Below are 18,830 nucleotides of genomic sequence, written 5' to 3' on the forward strand. Positions count from 1 at the left end.
AGAGAGAAAATTTTAAATTGTAAATAAATTTTGAAGAAATTGTAAGAATTGCTCAGGGATATTATGTTCTTTCAATAAGTTTTCTTAAAGAATTCCAGAAATACATTTTACCAAAGAGAATCTGGGCACAAGTTCAGTGTAACCATAGTATTTTTCACACCATTATATCTGGAAACGCATTTGCCCTTGGAAGAGCTTTTCAAGTCATTAAAGCCTGTCTTGTCTAACTACCTCGAATGATGAATGATGGAGAACTATATGCTAGGGTTTCATTTAATTTGCATCTGGAAGGAATGTTATAGCTCACGACCAAATGTCTTCCAAATAAACACCTTGTTGATTGATGTGACACATCATAAGACAGAGGTTTTTTGAACTGGGAATATATGATAGAAGCTGAACATATCTGGGAATATGTGATAGAAGCTGAACATATGGTATTATATAGGAAAAGAAACTCTTCCAGAATGTGTGAATGAAATAGCAGTTTCAAAGCTGTTTCAAAAATATTACATTTTGGAGATGTTAGCAATTGCCTGGCCTAGAATTTAATCAACAGCAAGAGCTTTGAAAAGACTCCAGGACAAAGAATGTAGGTAATGTGAAAAATGTCACTCAGGCCATAAAGCATTACTAACAAATTGTCATGTGTCTGTGCTATAGACATCATTCATACCAATGTCAATAATAGCTCCACAAACTATAATTTCATAGATACACTGAGATAGCCAAGGTAAAGAGCCTGACCATTTTGTCTTTTAAGCACCTATTCTGGTAAATCCATTGGAATATGAAAAAAGTCATGGTGTTTTATAGGAAAGTTGTAACAAAACTAAATTGCTAAATTATGACTTGTGCATATAAGTAAGGACCCGCACAAATCACATATGCCAAGTCCAGAAGGTATTTGTATTCTATTAAGGTTTTGATAAAAAATTAAGTTTAATCAAGGTATTAAGTTTATGAAGATAAAAATATGAACCCTAAATATACTCTTCAAAAACATTTATAAATTATATTTTTTTGCTATACACTTAAAACCAAAAAAGTCATGGTTCAATCACACAAGCCATTTGGGCACAAAAAGACTTGAGACTGCCATCTCACAGGTATCTTAGGTTCCGGATACACCACAGGACATCAGCAGCCAGATCATGACTGGGCTTCAATCATTGTAGCTTTCTCCATTTGGACTGTTCTTAAGGAGTCTGGTAATCAGCCAGTTGTCTTTAAGACCTAATAAACAGAGTGCTAGTTGCCTAACATGACACTTCTCAGTTTAAAGTAGAATCTTACAAATAGTAATTTTTTTTCTCATGTCCCTCCCAGCAATCATTTTAGTTAAGTATTTACATCATTTCCTTTGAGGAAAATAAAGGCAGCACTTCCCCAAGGCAGAAATGGCAGCTGAATTCAAATTTCCTGATGTCAGGTTGCAGCTTTTATTTACCTTATCAAATTATTAACACTTTTGAAGTTACTTGAAGCTTTTCAGACACACACAAGACAAAAGAGAAGAGACCTATAGATAAGAGGGTATATAGGCCATACTCCAAACCATGATTAGGTGGCCTTGTTTCTAAAGTCAATCCTTAAACATGCATTTATTGTGATATTTAAAAATAATTTAGACCATTCAATACTTTCCTTTTTTTGTTGTTTCTTTTGAGGGAGTGTCTTGCTCTATTGCCCAGGCTGGAATGCAGTAGGCCAAACGTGCCTCACTGCAACCTCAACCTGCTGGGCTCAAGTGATCCTCCTGCCTCAGCCTCCTGTGTAGCTGGGACCACAGATGTGTGCCAGCACACTTGGCAAATTTATTGTAGAGATGGGAGTCTCACTTTGTTGCCCAAGCTCGTCTCAAACTCCTGTACTCAATCAGTCCTCCCACCTTGGTCTCCCAAAATTCTGGGATTACAGGCATGATACATCACACGAGGAAAAATACTTTCCTTTTTTATTAGTGTACAAATATCTTCACCTCATATAATGACTTATCCCTAATTATGCTCAGAATATGCTCACGGTTTACTACAGTTAAAATTGCTTTTGGACATTTTTGTGAAAATTATTCTATAATTAAATTGTTCCTTAAGTTATTCTATACTGGCATATTTTGAATAGATAATTTCATTTTCTTTGCCAAAAAGGAATTGTTTTCTTAATATAATTGTATTTTCACTATATTTAAGAAGATATTTGAGAAATTTTAGATAAATATATTGATCATATTATATACATTTTACGTGCACTGAGCATATTAATTACATTCATAAAGATACAGCGATCTCTCAGTTTTTAATTGGGTTATACTATGAAGGTTCATGTATTAGTCATTTGCTCAGAATTCAATTTTTCTCAGGAAAATAATGTTATAAATATTGACTCTATCAGAATACCTTTCAAATGACCCTCTAAGTCATGATATAGATGAAGGAATCACAGAAATAATAATAATATTGATAGAAACATTTTATTAATTAAAAGTAAGGGTACATTATAAACCTAATGCTAAAATGCCACACACACACACACACCACACACACATTTTTCTTATCTTCAGGAGTTGGACAACTGATAATACTTTAGGTGTAAATAGATACGTAACCTTTCTATCATTTGTGGTTTTTTAGTCCATAATGTAGTAAGACATTAACAATAAGCCAGTCATTTGAAATGTCCTTTAAAGCTCTGAGTTCCTTTGGTATAGAAATTACTGAACATGTCTTAAAAAAGGCTTAAGGAGCCTCAATGCTAATCACAAAGATTTACCAACTTCAAAAAGAATAAAAGCACTGAGCCTCTGACCTGTTATTATGTTCAGTGCATTTTTAAGTATGTTAAGAGAAGTACATCTGATCTAATTACAGTTTTTCTCAAATTTTCAGACATGTATTTTTTTACATCTTAATATATCTGAAAAAGAAGTACACTTTTAGAACAAAAATTTATTTAGGAACATTTTCCCCCAATGATATATAAAATAATAGCCTATCTTATCATCATTTTACATTTTGCAGAATAAAATGTTACAGATGTCTAAATTATCTATATCACTAATATCATTTTTACTTTATTATCATGACTAATAGCAAGCTTTAGAGTATATTATTACCAATAAACTCAAGCATGTATTCCAACTTCCGCTTTACCATTTGGCTCAAAGGTAAAATGGCAAGCTAGCCTTAACCTGGACCCAGGCCATGACATTAGACCTGCAAATGGGAAACCAAAGACACAAGTGTCAAGTTAAAGCAGACAGGCTAATGAGAAAAGGTGGGATTGCCAGTATCTTTGTCAACTAGAAGAGAAAGAAATGGGAAATAAAAGCTTCAAAACTAAATTCTGTATGATGAATGTCAGAATTGCAGAATTCAATAATCAGTGGAGTATTCAACATTCATCTCTCTTGATCACGTTAGGGAAAGTTGAAGACAGGTTTCCAAAATGTTCTATGGTTTGCCAATTATATTTTCCAATTTTCTTTCTTAGACAGTGAGTTGTATAAGGACACATTTAGAGAAGACTTGGATAGGTGTCAGAGAAGACCTCTAACAATAACTCCTGAATGTAGAGCTGTCAATTTATCATTCTTGAAATCCACTCCAGACTTACCCCAAACAGGAAAAGACAACAAAAACAAACCACTCAAAACTTGGCTAGGCTGAGTGTGAGTTCACTTTCCTTTACCCTGAGAATATGCTCTACCCATATCAATATATCCTCCACTTTCCAGTATTGTCTGCTTGGAGAATTTAATTAGAAAGTACATGGATATTGTGGTTTCTTATTATATTTTGTATTTCTTTTCCTTCAGGCTTCTCAGACCATCATCTATATTCAGCACGCAATTATCTATTTTTTTAACTTAAAATAGAGTCAGAGTAGTAGACAACTTGAATAGGGTAGTAAATAGTTAATTCCCTTGAAATTTTTCTGAAGCATCTGTGAGCAGGCATATGGGGGAAGATGGAAAAAGTGGGTTTTTAAATGTGTCTCCTATCTGCTTGTTGCTTTGCAGTTGGAGTAATCTGGCCATGACACCTTTTGTTCTCTCACCCTGATGCGTTCTCTCTGGGTCCCAGACTATGGGTCCAGTCTTTGTCCTGACTACTGTTACTGCACCGAAGATTTATACTATGTACAACTCTGGTTTAACATTGATATATCACTATTAGCTTGCATGAAAATGATTTGACACACGAGTTTATGGGCACCATTTTCTGTTTTACTTCTTGCCTTACCTGTAATGTGACTATATAAATATCTGTGTTTCCCACAGTGCTTAATTGACCTGCTGATAAATAGTTTCAATAAGATTACTGTATTATCTTTTACTAGGTTTTTTTGTGACCATCTAAGCTTCTAGGGCTTATCTTTTACTCAATTCAGTTTATTTTTCCAAGCCAATAACAAAGCAATCTCCTTAAAATTCTCAATCCAATAGGGCACAGTGGCTCATGCCTGTAATCCCAGCACTTTGGGAGGCCAAGGCAGGCGGATTGCCTGAGCTCAGGAGTTGGTCACAAGCCTGGGCAACACGGTGAAACTCCGTCTCTACTAAAACACACAAAAAAATTAGCCAAGCGTGGCAGCAAGTGCCTGTAGTCCCAGCTACTCGGGAGGCTGAGGCAGGAGAATTGCTTTAACCTGGGAGGTTGAGGTTGCAGTGAGCCGAGATTGCACCACTGCACTCCAACCTGGGCGACAGAGCGAGGCTGCGTCTCAACAACAACGGCAACTACAACAAAATTCTCAATCCCAGCTACACACACATGCACACAATGTCAGCTATATACACACTAAAATGTACATCTTTGTTATATTAATAGATATTAGAAAATTAGTTTGAATAGAAAATACCTCTATATAACTCTCTGGAGTTAAAGACTGCATAAATTTTTAAAGAATCATTTTGCTTGTACTTAATGGTTTCCAGAGTAAATTAATAATCCTAACCCACTGTATACTAATGAAGAGAAATGCTTTCAACACAACTTAAGGTTCATTTGTAAATTTGACAAACTAATGTGAAGCATCACCTATGTGTCATGTATACAAAGATAAATAAAAGACAAGTGAAAGATAGCCAAAATATACAAAGATAAATAAAATATTGTATCTGCCATCAAAGGTGTTATGATAGTCAGTGTAAAATCTTGTGATAAATGTTTAGTGTGACAAATACTTTAAGAAGAACATCAAAGAACAGGGCAAGGGGCAGAGAAGAATGAGGGGACTTGCTGAAATGCAGAAATAGTTACCTCTCAGCAGCCTGAGGGATACCCAAAAGGTATATAGAGGAAAGGACCTTTGAGCTAAGACTTAAAGAATAGTATCTTTTAATGACTTACTCACTGGTTCTGATAAACTCTTGATGTTTTATCAAGTGCTAGGTTAATAATGAAATGAAAGATAATTGATAAAAATTAACCATACAAAGAATAATGAAAGGGTGCTTATAACCCTTCACCTGCACCTATAACCTGTAGCTCTCTTTGCTAATTGGAACCTTTCAGGCCTTACTCCTGAAGTTACCTTCTCAGAAATCCTTCTTTATACCCTCTTAAGATACCAGCACCTTTTCTTTATAGACTATATCAAAATTGGTAAACAGATGTGATCTCTGTGCTTATTTGTGCATTGAAGCCTCATGAGATGGTTGAGCTAATATGCAGGATCAGACTGTCACATTGAATTCACTGATCAGAGATTCTACCCAGCATGAGTATCTGTTAAGAATATAAAGGATTCAGGAAATCCAGAAGGCTGGGGCAAAGGACAGAGAGGTCTGAACATCATAGATGTCTCCCGGCTCCTTCTTTCTCACATCAGACGTGCATGTCAGTGCCAGAATGATCAGTGATGTCTGTAGGTGAGGTCCACAGGGTTACCTCACAGAACAGGGAGGATTTAAATTGTGCAGTATCTCCATTTTATACCTGCTATGGACCTAATCGTGCCCTTCCCACAATCCACAAATTCATATGCTGAACTCCTATCCTCCAATGTGATGATATTTGAGAATAAGGCCTTTGGAAGATAACTGGGTTTAAATGAGGTTGTGAGGGTGAGGTCTTCATGATGGGATTAGTGCCTTTATAAGAAGAGACACTAGAGAGCCTGCTGTCTCTTTCTGTTAGCCATGTGAGAACATGGCAAGAGGGTGTGATCTGCAGGCCAGAAAGAGAGTCCTCACCAGAGTCGGACCACACTGGTACTCTGATCTCGGACTACCAGCCTCCAGAACTGTGAGAAAATTAATTTCTGTTGTTTAATCCACCCAGTCTATGGTGTTTTTTTAAGGCAATCTGAGTGGACAAATATATACCCCAGAGAGCTGTCCAAGTTACTTTCATCGTCCAAGGAACTATGTCTTAAAAATACATAGATACTAGATTTATTGACTATAATGAATCTTTTAGCAGGAACATCCCGCCTAGCATTTTCAATATAGAAAACCATTTCCTCCTAACAGGCATCATGTGTCAGCTTACCTGGAGGTCCAGTGGATAAGAAAATAAATGAAGTTCTGGTTTCTTCTCCTTCCCCAAAGAGCAACACTCACATCTCTACTTCTACAAAGTTAGTCGGGGGATCACAGGCAGCCTGCGTTAACATCCTCCTCCCAACTGTAACCTAGAGGAAGAGAGGGACTTTGTGCATTTTGAGCACCACGGTGAATCCTGGGCTTTGCAAGTCGTCTAGTGCAGAGTTATTGAAAGAATGACCTAATGATGTTTATTACCTAATGGGTGAAACTATAAGTTACATTTGTTTGTTATAAATATGCTTCCCTGAAACCCCAAAAAGTATATACTTCCAGCATAAGGTGATTGAAATAATCATTGACATGGCTGTCCTATATTTTCTAATGAAGTAAACAGTTGATATAATTTTATATAGTCTCAATTATTTCCTTGCTAAAATTATGTTCTGGTAGGTATCGAATAATTGAGGAAAAGAACACAGGCCTTGACATCTTCTAGCTAGCTATGTCATGTTAGGATGGGTTCACCTTTAATATTGTTTTGGGTTCTGTAACTCACACTAAAAAAATTATGAAAGTACTCTGCTTTCAAGAAACTTGCCATTTTTTTCTTTTTCTTTTTTTTTTTTTTTTTTTTTTTTTGAGATGGAGTCTCGCTCTGTTGCCCAGGCTGGAGTGCAGTTGCGCGATCTCAGCTCACTGCAAGCTCCGCCTCCCGGGTTCACGCCATTCTCCTGCCTCAGCCTCCCGAGTAGCTGGGACTACAGGCGCCCGCCACCACGCCCGGCTAATTTTTTGTATTTTTAGTAGAGACGGGGTTTCACCGTGTTAGCCAGGATGGTCTTTATCTCCTGACCTCGTGATCCGCCCGCCTGGGCCTCCCAAAGTGCTGGGATTACAGGCGGGAGCCACCGCACCCGGCCAAACTTGCCAAATTTTGTGGTAAGGGTTTGTGAGTAGAAATGTCTCCCAAAGAGCCACTGCATTTTGTACAAATAAGTATTTCAAGGGCAGACAGGAAATAGCGAGTCATCCTATTAAACACTCAACGTGAGTCTCTTTAGAGGCCAAAAAGGTCAAATTTATAACTGATTAACGAATACTACCTGTATGGAGCAGGTTGCTAGCATCGACCAGATGACACGCTTACTGGGGTAAGTGAAAAGAGCTCCCCAAAGGGTCCATTTCAACTAGGGGTGGTGAAGCAGCCAGAAGCCAGTGACAGCAGGAAGATTTAAAACCCCTACTCTGAAAGGGCAAGCAGGAGACAACATTAAGAAATCTGTAAAAGCAGCCACCATGGGAGAGTGGCTTTCAGACAGGAGCCACTGTCAAACCTTGGCCCATCAGAAGAGAGCAGATGTGGCAGTGGGAGATATACATCCTCATCTTTTTCCCTTCCTTTTCTCTGATTTCTTTCCAGTGCCTGCTCCTGGCTTAACATAGGAGAAAACCAGGTGTTAAGAGAGCTTGGGTCTCTGAACAGAGCAGTCTAGAGAGGTCTCCTGGTATACAGAGAAGAGTGGATGAGACAAATTTTAACTATGGGAAGCAAAACCTAAAATATGCCCATAAAACCCCTAAAAAATGCCACAGTTCTTTACACGAAGACCCGGTCCAAGGACTAAAAATAATTTAGGGGAAAAAAAAAATATTTGGAAAACTCCTTCTTTGATTATTTGCAACCAAGAAGTATTTTTACATCTATGCTGTCAGGTTAAGAATGCCCTGTCTCTCCAAGAGAGAGACATCATCCAAGTGGTGGCATCCAAATCTAGCACTGCTTCTTACAAAGTTATTTAACCATCAGTTTTACAGTGCTTAGTATGTGGCAGGTACTGCTCTAAAAATTTTTTAAATGTTGACTTATTTAATTTAATCCTCATACAGTGATGTGAACTAGGTTCTATTCTCATCATCCCCATTGAGTACACGAGGACACCAAGACTCAAAGAGGTGAAGTTGCTTTCCCTAGTCTACACAGACAACAGGTGGTGCAGCTACCATGTGAACCCAGATCCTTGGGCTGCAGTGTCTGTGTTCCTAGCCATTATAATGTGCCACACCGTTATGGGGGACTTGTTGCATGACCACAAGCACATACAAATTTTAAACGGTCATTATGTCAACAGATCAAAGGGAATGATTTTTCTTAGATGAATTTTTACAACCCTCTTAACTGCGTTCATTTACTTATAAGACCTTTAAAGAAGAAATGCATTTTCTACTCAAAATCAACCTAACTACAAAAAATATTCAGGATAATTTTGGTGTAAGTACACATAGGGTGGCGTGCTATTTGTCACAGCTAGAAATTTAGAGGTATATTAGAGGATTAAGCGTGATTAGATGAAGAATTATGGCAGCTATTTATATGAGCAAATCCAGCATTTACACTGTCAATCCCAAAGACTCAGAATATGTTTTCCCTATGGAAACACTATTTTAAACTGATAATTCATTTCATTTCACAAGAAAGAAAATGTGCACTTTGTCAGATGACAATTCTTTGAAAAACATAATTTTTAAAGGCTGTAATGACATTTTATAGAAATAATGTTTTAGCATAAATTAGTTTCATTTTCAGGCTATATATTCTTTTTCTACATGCTTTTGTCTAATGAAATAATTTCCTCCTTGATTTCAACTAAAATAACATAAATATTAAAGTGAAGATTAACTTTGTGATAAAAAGGTTTGTATCTCTGAAAATTTTCCAGATAAGAATTGTGAAATGATAGATTTTAATAACCTATAGCATAGGAATTTTCCCAGTTTTAATACAGGTGAATATTTGGCAATGTGGACAATTAGCCATTTGAATGACATGACTATGATTAATGTACTACTCTTATTTTTAAAATGTGTAGTAAATTTGATTTTTAGGAAGCTTAGATTTCTGGTAAATATTTAAATATTGTACATAAGTGAGTATTTGCAGACAATCTAACAACTGAATTTGATGACATTATACTGTTATCTATAACAAACAGAAATGATTTCATGTCATATTAATAAAACTTAAAGCCTCCCTGGTTATGTATGTTATATGAAATTTTCAGAGTATCTTAAATTTCCTGAGGCATTTGAAAGTGGAAATTCTAAAATGCATGTTTTTCAGTGTTCCAATTTTAGTGCAAAGTAGAATCCTGCACTTTCAACAGATGTTGATGTCTTAGTCCATTACACTGCTATAAAGAACTACCTGAGACTGGGTAGTTTATGAAGAAAAGAGGGCTAATTGACTCACAGTTCCACAGGCTTAACAAGAAGCATGGCTGGGAAACCTCAGGAAACTTACAATCATGGCAGAAGGCTGAGGGGAAGCAAGCACATCTTCACATGGCAGCAGGAGAGAGAGAGAGCATGAAGGGGGAGTGCTACACACTTTCAAACAACCCGATTTTGTGAGAACTCTATCATGAGACAGCACAAGGGGGATGGTTCAAAACCATTAGAAAAACACCTTCATGATCCATTCACCTCCCACCAGGCCCTCCAACACTCAGGATCACAGTTTGACATGAGATTTGGGTGGGGACAGAGCCAAACCATATCATTTGACTAGACAAGATGAATAAAAATGGGAGCATAAGTTTACCAGATTCAGAGCTTTGTTTATTGTAAACACAACTGCTTAGTGCTCTGAAAATACTCTTTGAACTTTTAAAGTCATGCATATCTTGTATTATTAAAATCAAAAAATTTTATTTTGGGAAAACTCTGAAGATAAAAGTAAATATCCTCTGTTTGTTTTTTGTGTCACCAAATTATAAAAGAATTGATTGTTAATATTTCTACATGATTTAACTTGGATCTCACATTTTGGAGCATGTTATTTCAGACATTATTTCTTCATTAAGAGACTCATATACATGTTTTACTGGTCTTTGATTTATCAGTTTTAATTTTATAATCTCCAAATTTTGAGTAGCCACACATTTTTGAAAACTGTAAATTTGAACAACCTATACTTCAGGTACAAGGTCATCTTAAATCGACATACTCAGGAGATAAAACGTATGTTACAAGGAAGCAACAATTCATCAATACATCCCAACATTCAGGAAAAGCGATAGATAATGGAAAACCATTTTGAAGCAATTACCTCACTGATGAGGATAATCATAAAATTAATGGATTTGTTATAATAAGTATCATGTTCTGAGAGAAATATCGCATATTAAGACAATATCCTGGAAGAAATATTCTATTTCTGAGTTTGCTCACTTGGCACATTAGACAGTGTCTTTAACCATCAGATAAATTCTTCCCAATCTCTGCAATCTCTTTATATAAAGAGAGGATTTCTTTACATAAAATTTGTATAAAGAATAGCAATGATATTCTGCAAAAGACTGAATGCACATGCTTTATCAGAAAATGTATTTAATTTTAGCTTAATATCAAAAATTATATAGAACTTTTTATAGGGTTCCAATATAAACTGAATTTTTCCTCACTGATGATCTGGGGAAAACCTTTAGTGAGAACTAAGAGATGTCAGCAATGTGTTATGTACATCTCCCCAACCTTCCTTCCTTGGTTGTGGTGGAATATTAAAGCATTCTCATGGCCCCTTTGCTACTGAGTCTAGTCAGAGACATAGAATTTACTTTAACTCAGTAAAACCCAGCAACCAACACCTATCAGCTAGAATGACTCCATCATGCATCATTTAGCATATATATGTTAACCTAGGCATTGTGCCAGACACTGGAGATTTAATAGTAAAAAAACAACTACCCACATAGGAATGGTGCCTGTCCTTATGGAGATGACCAACTGATGGAATACAGAGTTACAAATCAGAGAGCTAATTATGATAGACTGTTTCAAGGGTTGTAATAGAAATAATATGACATATCATGGATACAGAGAAAAGAGACACTGATCTCTTCTGAGGGGACGTGAGAGAGTATTTAGTTGAGGTTATAGCCCATGTCACAGCTTAGAGAGTGAAGACAGAGTCTGAGAAGGAGAAAGCTTGTTTGTAAGACTGCATTGCTGATGTAGTGCAGAGAACTGAACACAAAAGCATAGAGTAGGGAATAGAAATAGGTTAGCTGGAGAGTTAATCTAGGGCCACATAAATAAATAAGAAAAATTTTAGGGTGATTTAAGAAGTTAGACTTTATCCTAAGAATCATGGAAAACCATAAGAAGATTTTTAAGTATGCTAGAAAGAGACCTGAGTTTTGTGGAGAATTAGTGAGAGGAGTAGAAGATAGAAAGGGAAACCACATTAGAACATTGAAGCACTGATGAAGATGATAGAAAACAGTGATCTAATACAAGGCCGAAGGTACTGGGGTTGAGGAAAAGTCAAGAGATTCACGAAATATTTAGAGAATAAAGTTAACAGGACTCAGTGATTAACTGGATATAGAAAGGGAGGAGGTTAGAGGGTTCAGTCTTCCTGACTTGGGAAACTGGGTAAATGTCGACATCATTTGCTGGGATAGGCTATAGTAGGATGAAGAAACAATTTGGGAAAAGAAGATGAACTTAGTTTTGGATAGACTGATTTGGAGGTACCTATAGGTTAGCCTAGAAATGATAACTAATTGGCAATGGGCAATACTGGTCTAAAGTTTATCAGAAAAAGATCGTTTGGAACCATATACCTGGTGTTTATCCCTAGAGATGGCTATGGAAGTCATTGAAATGAATCAGGTAATTTTGTTTCTGAGAGTATTTTAAGAAAAGAGAAAATGGAAGAATCTCAGATAAAGACATTCAAGGGAATTCATGAAAATTCTTTAGAAAATTTGACACAATGGGTCAACTATGTCTTCTGACTACATAAATGAAGACGTTTTTATCTGGAATGTGCCTACTAGCAGGTTCAAGCCTTAGACAACTTCAGACACCTATATAATCTGTACTATGTTGAATTCTTACTCTAACAGAAATACCAGTCGTTGGTCTCTAATGGAAGAAAAATCTTAGCAATGTGACACTCACTAAAAATGGAAGCAATCCATAGGACATCTAAAACCCAGCTAAAATAAATTCATAGTTTCCAAGGCTTATAAGCGGAAAAAAACTTTATTGCAGCAGTAAAATGAGTTTCCAACACTCATCACTCTAGCAACCTGCAGATACATAGTGGGAACATAGCCAAGGAAAGAGAGTCTGCTTGCCAACAAAACTTTCACCTTCAATTCAGATAGTTGATCTTAGAAGTGTCATCTTACCTTTTATACGCTCTCAGCATTTTAAGTCATTGATACCTGTGCATTAGCATTAAAATGTTTCCACAGAGATCCAGCTGAGTCCTCACTCATATCCTGTGTCCTCTAATGATGAAATACAATTACACAAGTTCTACAGAGGACATTAAAGCAATCCTCAAATTTTAGCAAATATAAAAATTATCTTGAAAGGTTACTAAAATGCAATGTTATAAACCCTAATCTACACTTCCTGATTTAAGATGTCTTGCTAGTAGGACCCAGGTTTTTATATCGTTTAAATAGCAACCCAGTAGATTCTAACAGAGGTAGTCCACAAGCCACATTTTGAAAACCTCTAAAGTAAGAGAGGGTTGAAAGTCAAGTATTCAGGTTACTGAGGGGCGCACTTGTTTAATTGATGAGGAAACATAGATATCTCCAATAATGCTTAATCTTATGGAACCAAGGGAAAAAAATAATAGACAAACAGGTTTAAATCTAGACTCATTCAGCTTACATAGTCGTTCGATACAGATTTCCCAATTCTGAGTGAAATTCTCCTCACACAGTCAGTAGGAATTTAGTCAGCCCCATTAGAGTAGATGTTAGAAACATAAAAGGAAAGGGTGCCACACATATATGGCTATCCAGGTAGCACATGGATTCTCTCAATTATCTGTTGTTTACTACCATTCAATTTATCTCCAAAATAACCTGTTATTAAAAACCACAGACCTAATAAATAGTTTGACTAAATGTGTCCCACATGCACAGAGAAAACCATAAGAAATCTGCCAGCAAATGAGATCCCTTCTGCATAAATGGATTGTGTATGTCTGTAGTCTGCAAATTTACATTAAAACAGGAATACAAATGTGACTTCCAGAAAGCACCTATGAGCAAAAATTATTCCTGACAGGAAGCAGGGATTGGTTTGACCCTCTAATTAGTTTATCTTTCATCAATTCTAAATTGATTTTCCAGAAGTAAACTCCCCCTAAGATCTGAATTTGTTAATCTGACTAACTGCTTAAAATAGCCAAAATATAATTTCTGTTCTATAACCTTAGGCCCTGAAAAACCCATCTTTTCTTGAATATTCTTCATCTTCTCTATAGTATCTCTATTCACCCACTGTTCAAGCCCAAAATCTTATATTTCATCCCATGTTTCTCCATTTTCTCACCGCCCAAATCAAATCCATCAGGAAGTGATTTTGGTTACACTTACAAAACACATCCTGAATGTCCCCATCCATGGTGTGGTCTGATCTGAGCCATCATCATCCCTCAACTAGAATCTCATGAAAGTCTTCTAATGTCATCTAATGGATCTTCAATGTCATCCCATGGTAATTTGAAAAAGTTAACCACAACTCTTTTCACAACCAACCAAAGCTACTTGCTAGCATCTCCATTAACTTTCTTTCTGGCTCAGACAAGTGGCTGTGTGCATATTGACAGCAAGGTTCTTGAAACAGACTTCCCAGGCTTGCATCTTGGCTTTACCACTTTCTAGTTTGCACGAGTTAATGAACCTTCCTGTGCCTTACCTGAAAATAAAGGATAAAATGCTACGCATTTCACAGGGTGTTTGACAATGCTTTTTATTGTTAAGAACTTCACATTTGTTCATTATTTGGGACTTTGGCACCTGCTAGTTCCTTTAATCAGACTGCTTGTTCCCAGCTCTTGGCTTGGCCATTTTATTCTTATCAGTTGGTTTCAGTTGGAAGTCAGCTGTTCAGACTTATCTTCCCTCATCTGCCTGCTTCTTTCTTTCAAAACTCTTAACATCATCAATTATCATGTTCATTTGTTTATTTTTCTGTATGTCTTCACATAAGTGCTAGGAAATGGAAACTTTGCTTTCTCTAATATTAAAAACAATATTTATAAACATGAATCAAATTTAATGTAAGGCCCTATTTGGGAAGAACAAAATTGTTTGTGGACCTCATTTTATCTCAGAAAGAACAGTGCCCTCAGTTACTAATCAATAAAACAAGCAACAAAATGCCAAAAACACAATATTGATATTGTTTATAGATATATCTATATACAGCATTAAAACTGGACAGATAAGATATGTATCAACTTGACAATTTTGTATGTCTCTCAGGAAAGAGAGGAAGAGGGGAAGAAAGTCACAGTAGGGACGAAGTAAGCTCCAACATTTTTTTATTTCCTTAAGTTACATTATATTTGAAAATATTTTGAGAAATTAATATTAAAATGTTTTTATTTAAATAATCAATTAAAACTTGGTGGAAAAATTATTTCCTGAATCCCTTATTCTCTTAACCCTTCATTTGGCCTCATCTGAATATTCATTTCCTCAAGATCGATTTGTATGAATGAAATCATTTTATATTTTACACATTACATACCTCCTGCCTTTCAAAAGGGCTAAAGATTTCTCAATGGTTAAAATGCATGAAGATATTATAGCTAAAATAAGCATCTTTAGAAGAAAAATATACTGGAAAAAATTAAGAGAAAAAAGAGAAATTAGAGGAAGTAGTTAATTCAATTATGCACTAAACTAACTACTGAGGATATTAAAGATTTTCCCAAATCTTTTGGGCTCCAAAAAAGCAATTCCTAGTAACATACATAAGAATGTATATTTTCTTTGACCTAATAATCAGATTTTGAGGACATTATTCTGAGGAAAAAATATCGCTCAAAGTAACAAGGAAAAACATTGTTAGGGTGAGATAAAACTGGGTGGTATAATTTTTATACTTATTTTATTCACTTTGGGGATCTGGAAATCCAGTTTTACTATCCTTCAGGACTTAGCAGATTCTGGAAAAATGGCTTACAGTAACCAAACCTACAGGAAATGGATGAGTATAATAAAATATTAATTTCACCATTTACAAAAAGAGGCACACATTTTCAATGACCTTTTTGTCATTTCCATTGTCCAGTGTCAAAAATGTGTGGCGAACATGGAACGACAACATGATCTTGAAGTGCATTTCTTCTAGGTACTGGTAAAATCATATGAATTCACTCTAGCCCAAACCCAGTATGCAGAGACCAGGATCCTTCATTTCCTGGATACTACTTCCTTAAGTCTCTCAGAGATAGTGCAGAATTAACACTCCCAATTTTTTAGCATTGGCGCTTCCACTTCTCTTTTTAATCATTATTTCTTCTTTTCATCTTAGTATATTATATTAAATTTCAATAACTTCTTAAAAGTCCCTAACATCTTTTTTCTATCATTTTCTCTTCCCCTGTCTCTGCATTGCCTACTATCCTTTTTTTTTTTTTTTTTTTTTTTTTTTTTTTTACTTAGAGAGGTTTTCTCTGCCCAGTATTCTGATTTTAACAATTGAAAGGTCTTTTTTAAAAAGGAAGGCAGCAAAATATCCTTTCTGAATGGAACTGTTGTGAAGAACAGTAGAGTTGCATCTTGCTTATCATAGTAGATATTATCTTGGCAAGTTGAATATGAAATAATAAGTGAAATTCCTATGTAAATTGTGTGGCACTTTTAGGAATTTTTCCCTGTGATTCAAGCCTCTGGGTTTTAAGATGGGAGATGTGGACAATGTGCTAAAAATATTTAATGACTTTAATCTATGGGAGTTGTCGATCAAAATATAGAACTCCACATAGCCTTAGGCATATCAGCACCCTAATTACAGAAAGTCTGGCCTGTCACCAATGTTTTAACACTTGATTTATTTCCTGTTCAATTTGTTCAATAGAGCCATAGTTAATTGGTTTTCCAAATTAGTGTTAAAAATATAAAGATCTAGCTTCATTAAGTGGAAACTATACTTATTATGCACCAATGACTTGTAAGTCTATGTGAAGGTTAGCAGGGTGAAATTTCAGGGCATTGTATACAAAACCACAGTTTTAAGTTGGCACTAATATGGCTAATAACTAATAAATATCCAAAGCCATAATGGTTCATAAGAACAGAAAAGTTTATGAACTAAAAATTCTCCCCAAAACCGAAAGTATTTAAACAGACTGTGTAAAACATAGCATTGCATTTTTCAAATCTAATGCATTTTACTTTCTTTAGAAAGAGATATTTAGATTTTTCTTACAGCAAAGAAAAAAAAAGTCTAATGTACCATTGGATATGTAGCACACTGTGAGTATTTTTATATAGTGTTTAGTGTTTCTATAATTGCCATTCTTCTATGGTGCAGCAATGCATTTAATGTGATATTTTGACACCATAAGTGACAAATGGGGGACTAAATAAAGAAAGCTAATGTGTATTGGGATAGTTCTGGGCTCCTACACGGACACAAGAAAATCATAAAGTGGTGATTTTCATCTTACCATTTTCCACAATAAGTGCTTTTTTAAAAAACTTGAACACCATCATCAGTAATGCACTGTCAAATGTAATTCTCAAGAAATGCAATCATCATTTTGGAATTGAGTCATCATTCAGGGGGCAGCATTTACATTCTTTGTAGAAAAACTAGAGAAATCTGATTGCTTTGTGGAAAGTTTTTTGGAAAACCTGAATATTATCCACAAGTATAGAACTCATACCTCTGTACCTCTCCTTAATGTTTCAGCCATCATTACCACTTTCCTTGTTTTTTGATACAGTGGCAAAATCTCACCAGGTAAGTTGTCTCCAGTAGAAATGCTAAAAGTGGAAATGACTAACTTCTAGCTACTGCATAAATTGTAAAAGTGCATGGTTTAAATTAGGACAACACTCACAGATTTAAGAGGAATATTTTTCACACAAAAATATTAATCTAAAATGTATGTAGGAGAGTTCTAAATGTCACCTTGAATGAATATAGTGAGTTAATTTTGTTTCATTACGTAATATGGCATTCTACATTTTAGTAGATTTATTCTTTAAGAATAAATGAGTCTGTCTTTGCAAAACTGGATTTTCAAAACAGACAACACTTGTATTTGTTTCATAGCATTGTGATAACGAAGTACCACAAACTGGATGAGTTAAAACAAAAGACGTTTATTTTTCTCATAGTTCTGGGGGCTAGAAGTCCCATATGTCAGCAGGGTCATGCTCCTTTTAAGACTCAGGTAGAATCTTTCCTTGCCTCTCCCTGACTTCTGCTGTTGACCATCAGTTTTTGGCATTCCTTGGCTTGCAGCTGCATTACTCCAGTTTCTTCCTCTGTCTACACATGTATTCTTTCTGTATGTCTCCGTCTTCACACAGGCATCTTCCTTCTTCATATTAGGACACCAGCCATATGGGATTAGGATCCATGCTAAGGACCGCCTCCAAATTTGATTCTATCTAAAAAGACCCTATTTTCAAATGAGGTCATGTTCACAGTTTTCCGGGGTTAGTATTTAAAACATATCTTTTTGGGGACACAATTTAACCAATAACAACTCTTTTGTGGAAGTATTTTATACATCGTAAACACTATGTGTAATTATTTAAGTCAAATTTATTTTTTGTTTTAACAAATAGTTAGAAGTCTAAGGGATACTATTCCATCTCAAAACAGTGTGCTTTTAGATTTGGTAGACTGAGTTTGGGCTTACTAAGGAACTTTTGGTATTTATGAGTGCTCTGTTAAGCTAAGCAGCATGGTTGAAAATCCTTCCTATAATAAAATATTGTGTTTATTGATTCAGCTTTAACATAAATACACATTATAGCAGCACATATTTTAAAAATACATTTATAAGGACTTTTCAATGCAAAGGTTATTATCAACATATGGTATTATGGTAAGTACCGGAGACAAGTTATATGAAACCTGGTCAAGAATAAAGAAGCCACTCAAAGTGAAAGCAGTGTCCAGGACTCATTTGCTTGGTTGAGTATATTAATTCTACATATTTCATTAAAAGCAAGGAGAAAAATATTTTCTTCCTCAATAATTACTTCAGGGATAGAAGTGTTCACAGAGGCCATATATCAAAGGTCATGGAATTATATGCTCTGTGGAACATACTTTCCCTCTTGTTCATTGCCATCGATCCTAGAGATAATCCCAACCAATGTCTTGTAAATGCAAAGTCACCAGGTCATTTTAAATATATGAATAGATTGGCAAGAACTCGTTACTTTTGCTAAAACCATGAAGTACATACCTTATACTTGTGGGTAAAAAAATGGCATTTGGAAAGATAAAATATTATCGTAGTTCCTTCTTATTTGTGGTTTTGCTTACTGCA

The 18,830-nt window shown here is 35.6% G+C and overlaps 1 protein-coding gene across 10 annotated transcripts in view; it reads left to right on the plus strand.

Moving 5' to 3' along the window:
• The window catches only part of KHDRBS2 (KH RNA binding domain containing, signal transduction associated 2), a 656,853-nt gene that overhangs the window by 469,807 nt on the left and 168,216 nt on the right, over nucleotides 1-18,830 (plus strand). The window contains exon 7 of one of the 10 annotated variants that reach the window (XM_055257497.2): nucleotides 17,231-17,281. The exons of 8 other annotated variants lie outside the window; for them this stretch is intronic. In XM_055257497.2, coding sequence (XP_055113472.1) covers nucleotides 17,231-17,281 — 51 coding nt within the window. Of the gene's footprint in view, nucleotides 1-6,478; nucleotides 6,821-17,230; nucleotides 17,282-18,830 lie in introns of those variants that run through there. One more of the 10 variants, XM_063618802.1, reaches the window with a different exon arrangement.

This window comes from Symphalangus syndactylus, chromosome 2 (genome assembly GCF_028878055.3).
Source record: "Symphalangus syndactylus isolate Jambi chromosome 2, NHGRI_mSymSyn1-v2.1_pri, whole genome shotgun sequence".
Lineage (NCBI taxonomy): Eukaryota > Metazoa > Chordata > Mammalia > Primates > Hylobatidae > Symphalangus > Symphalangus syndactylus.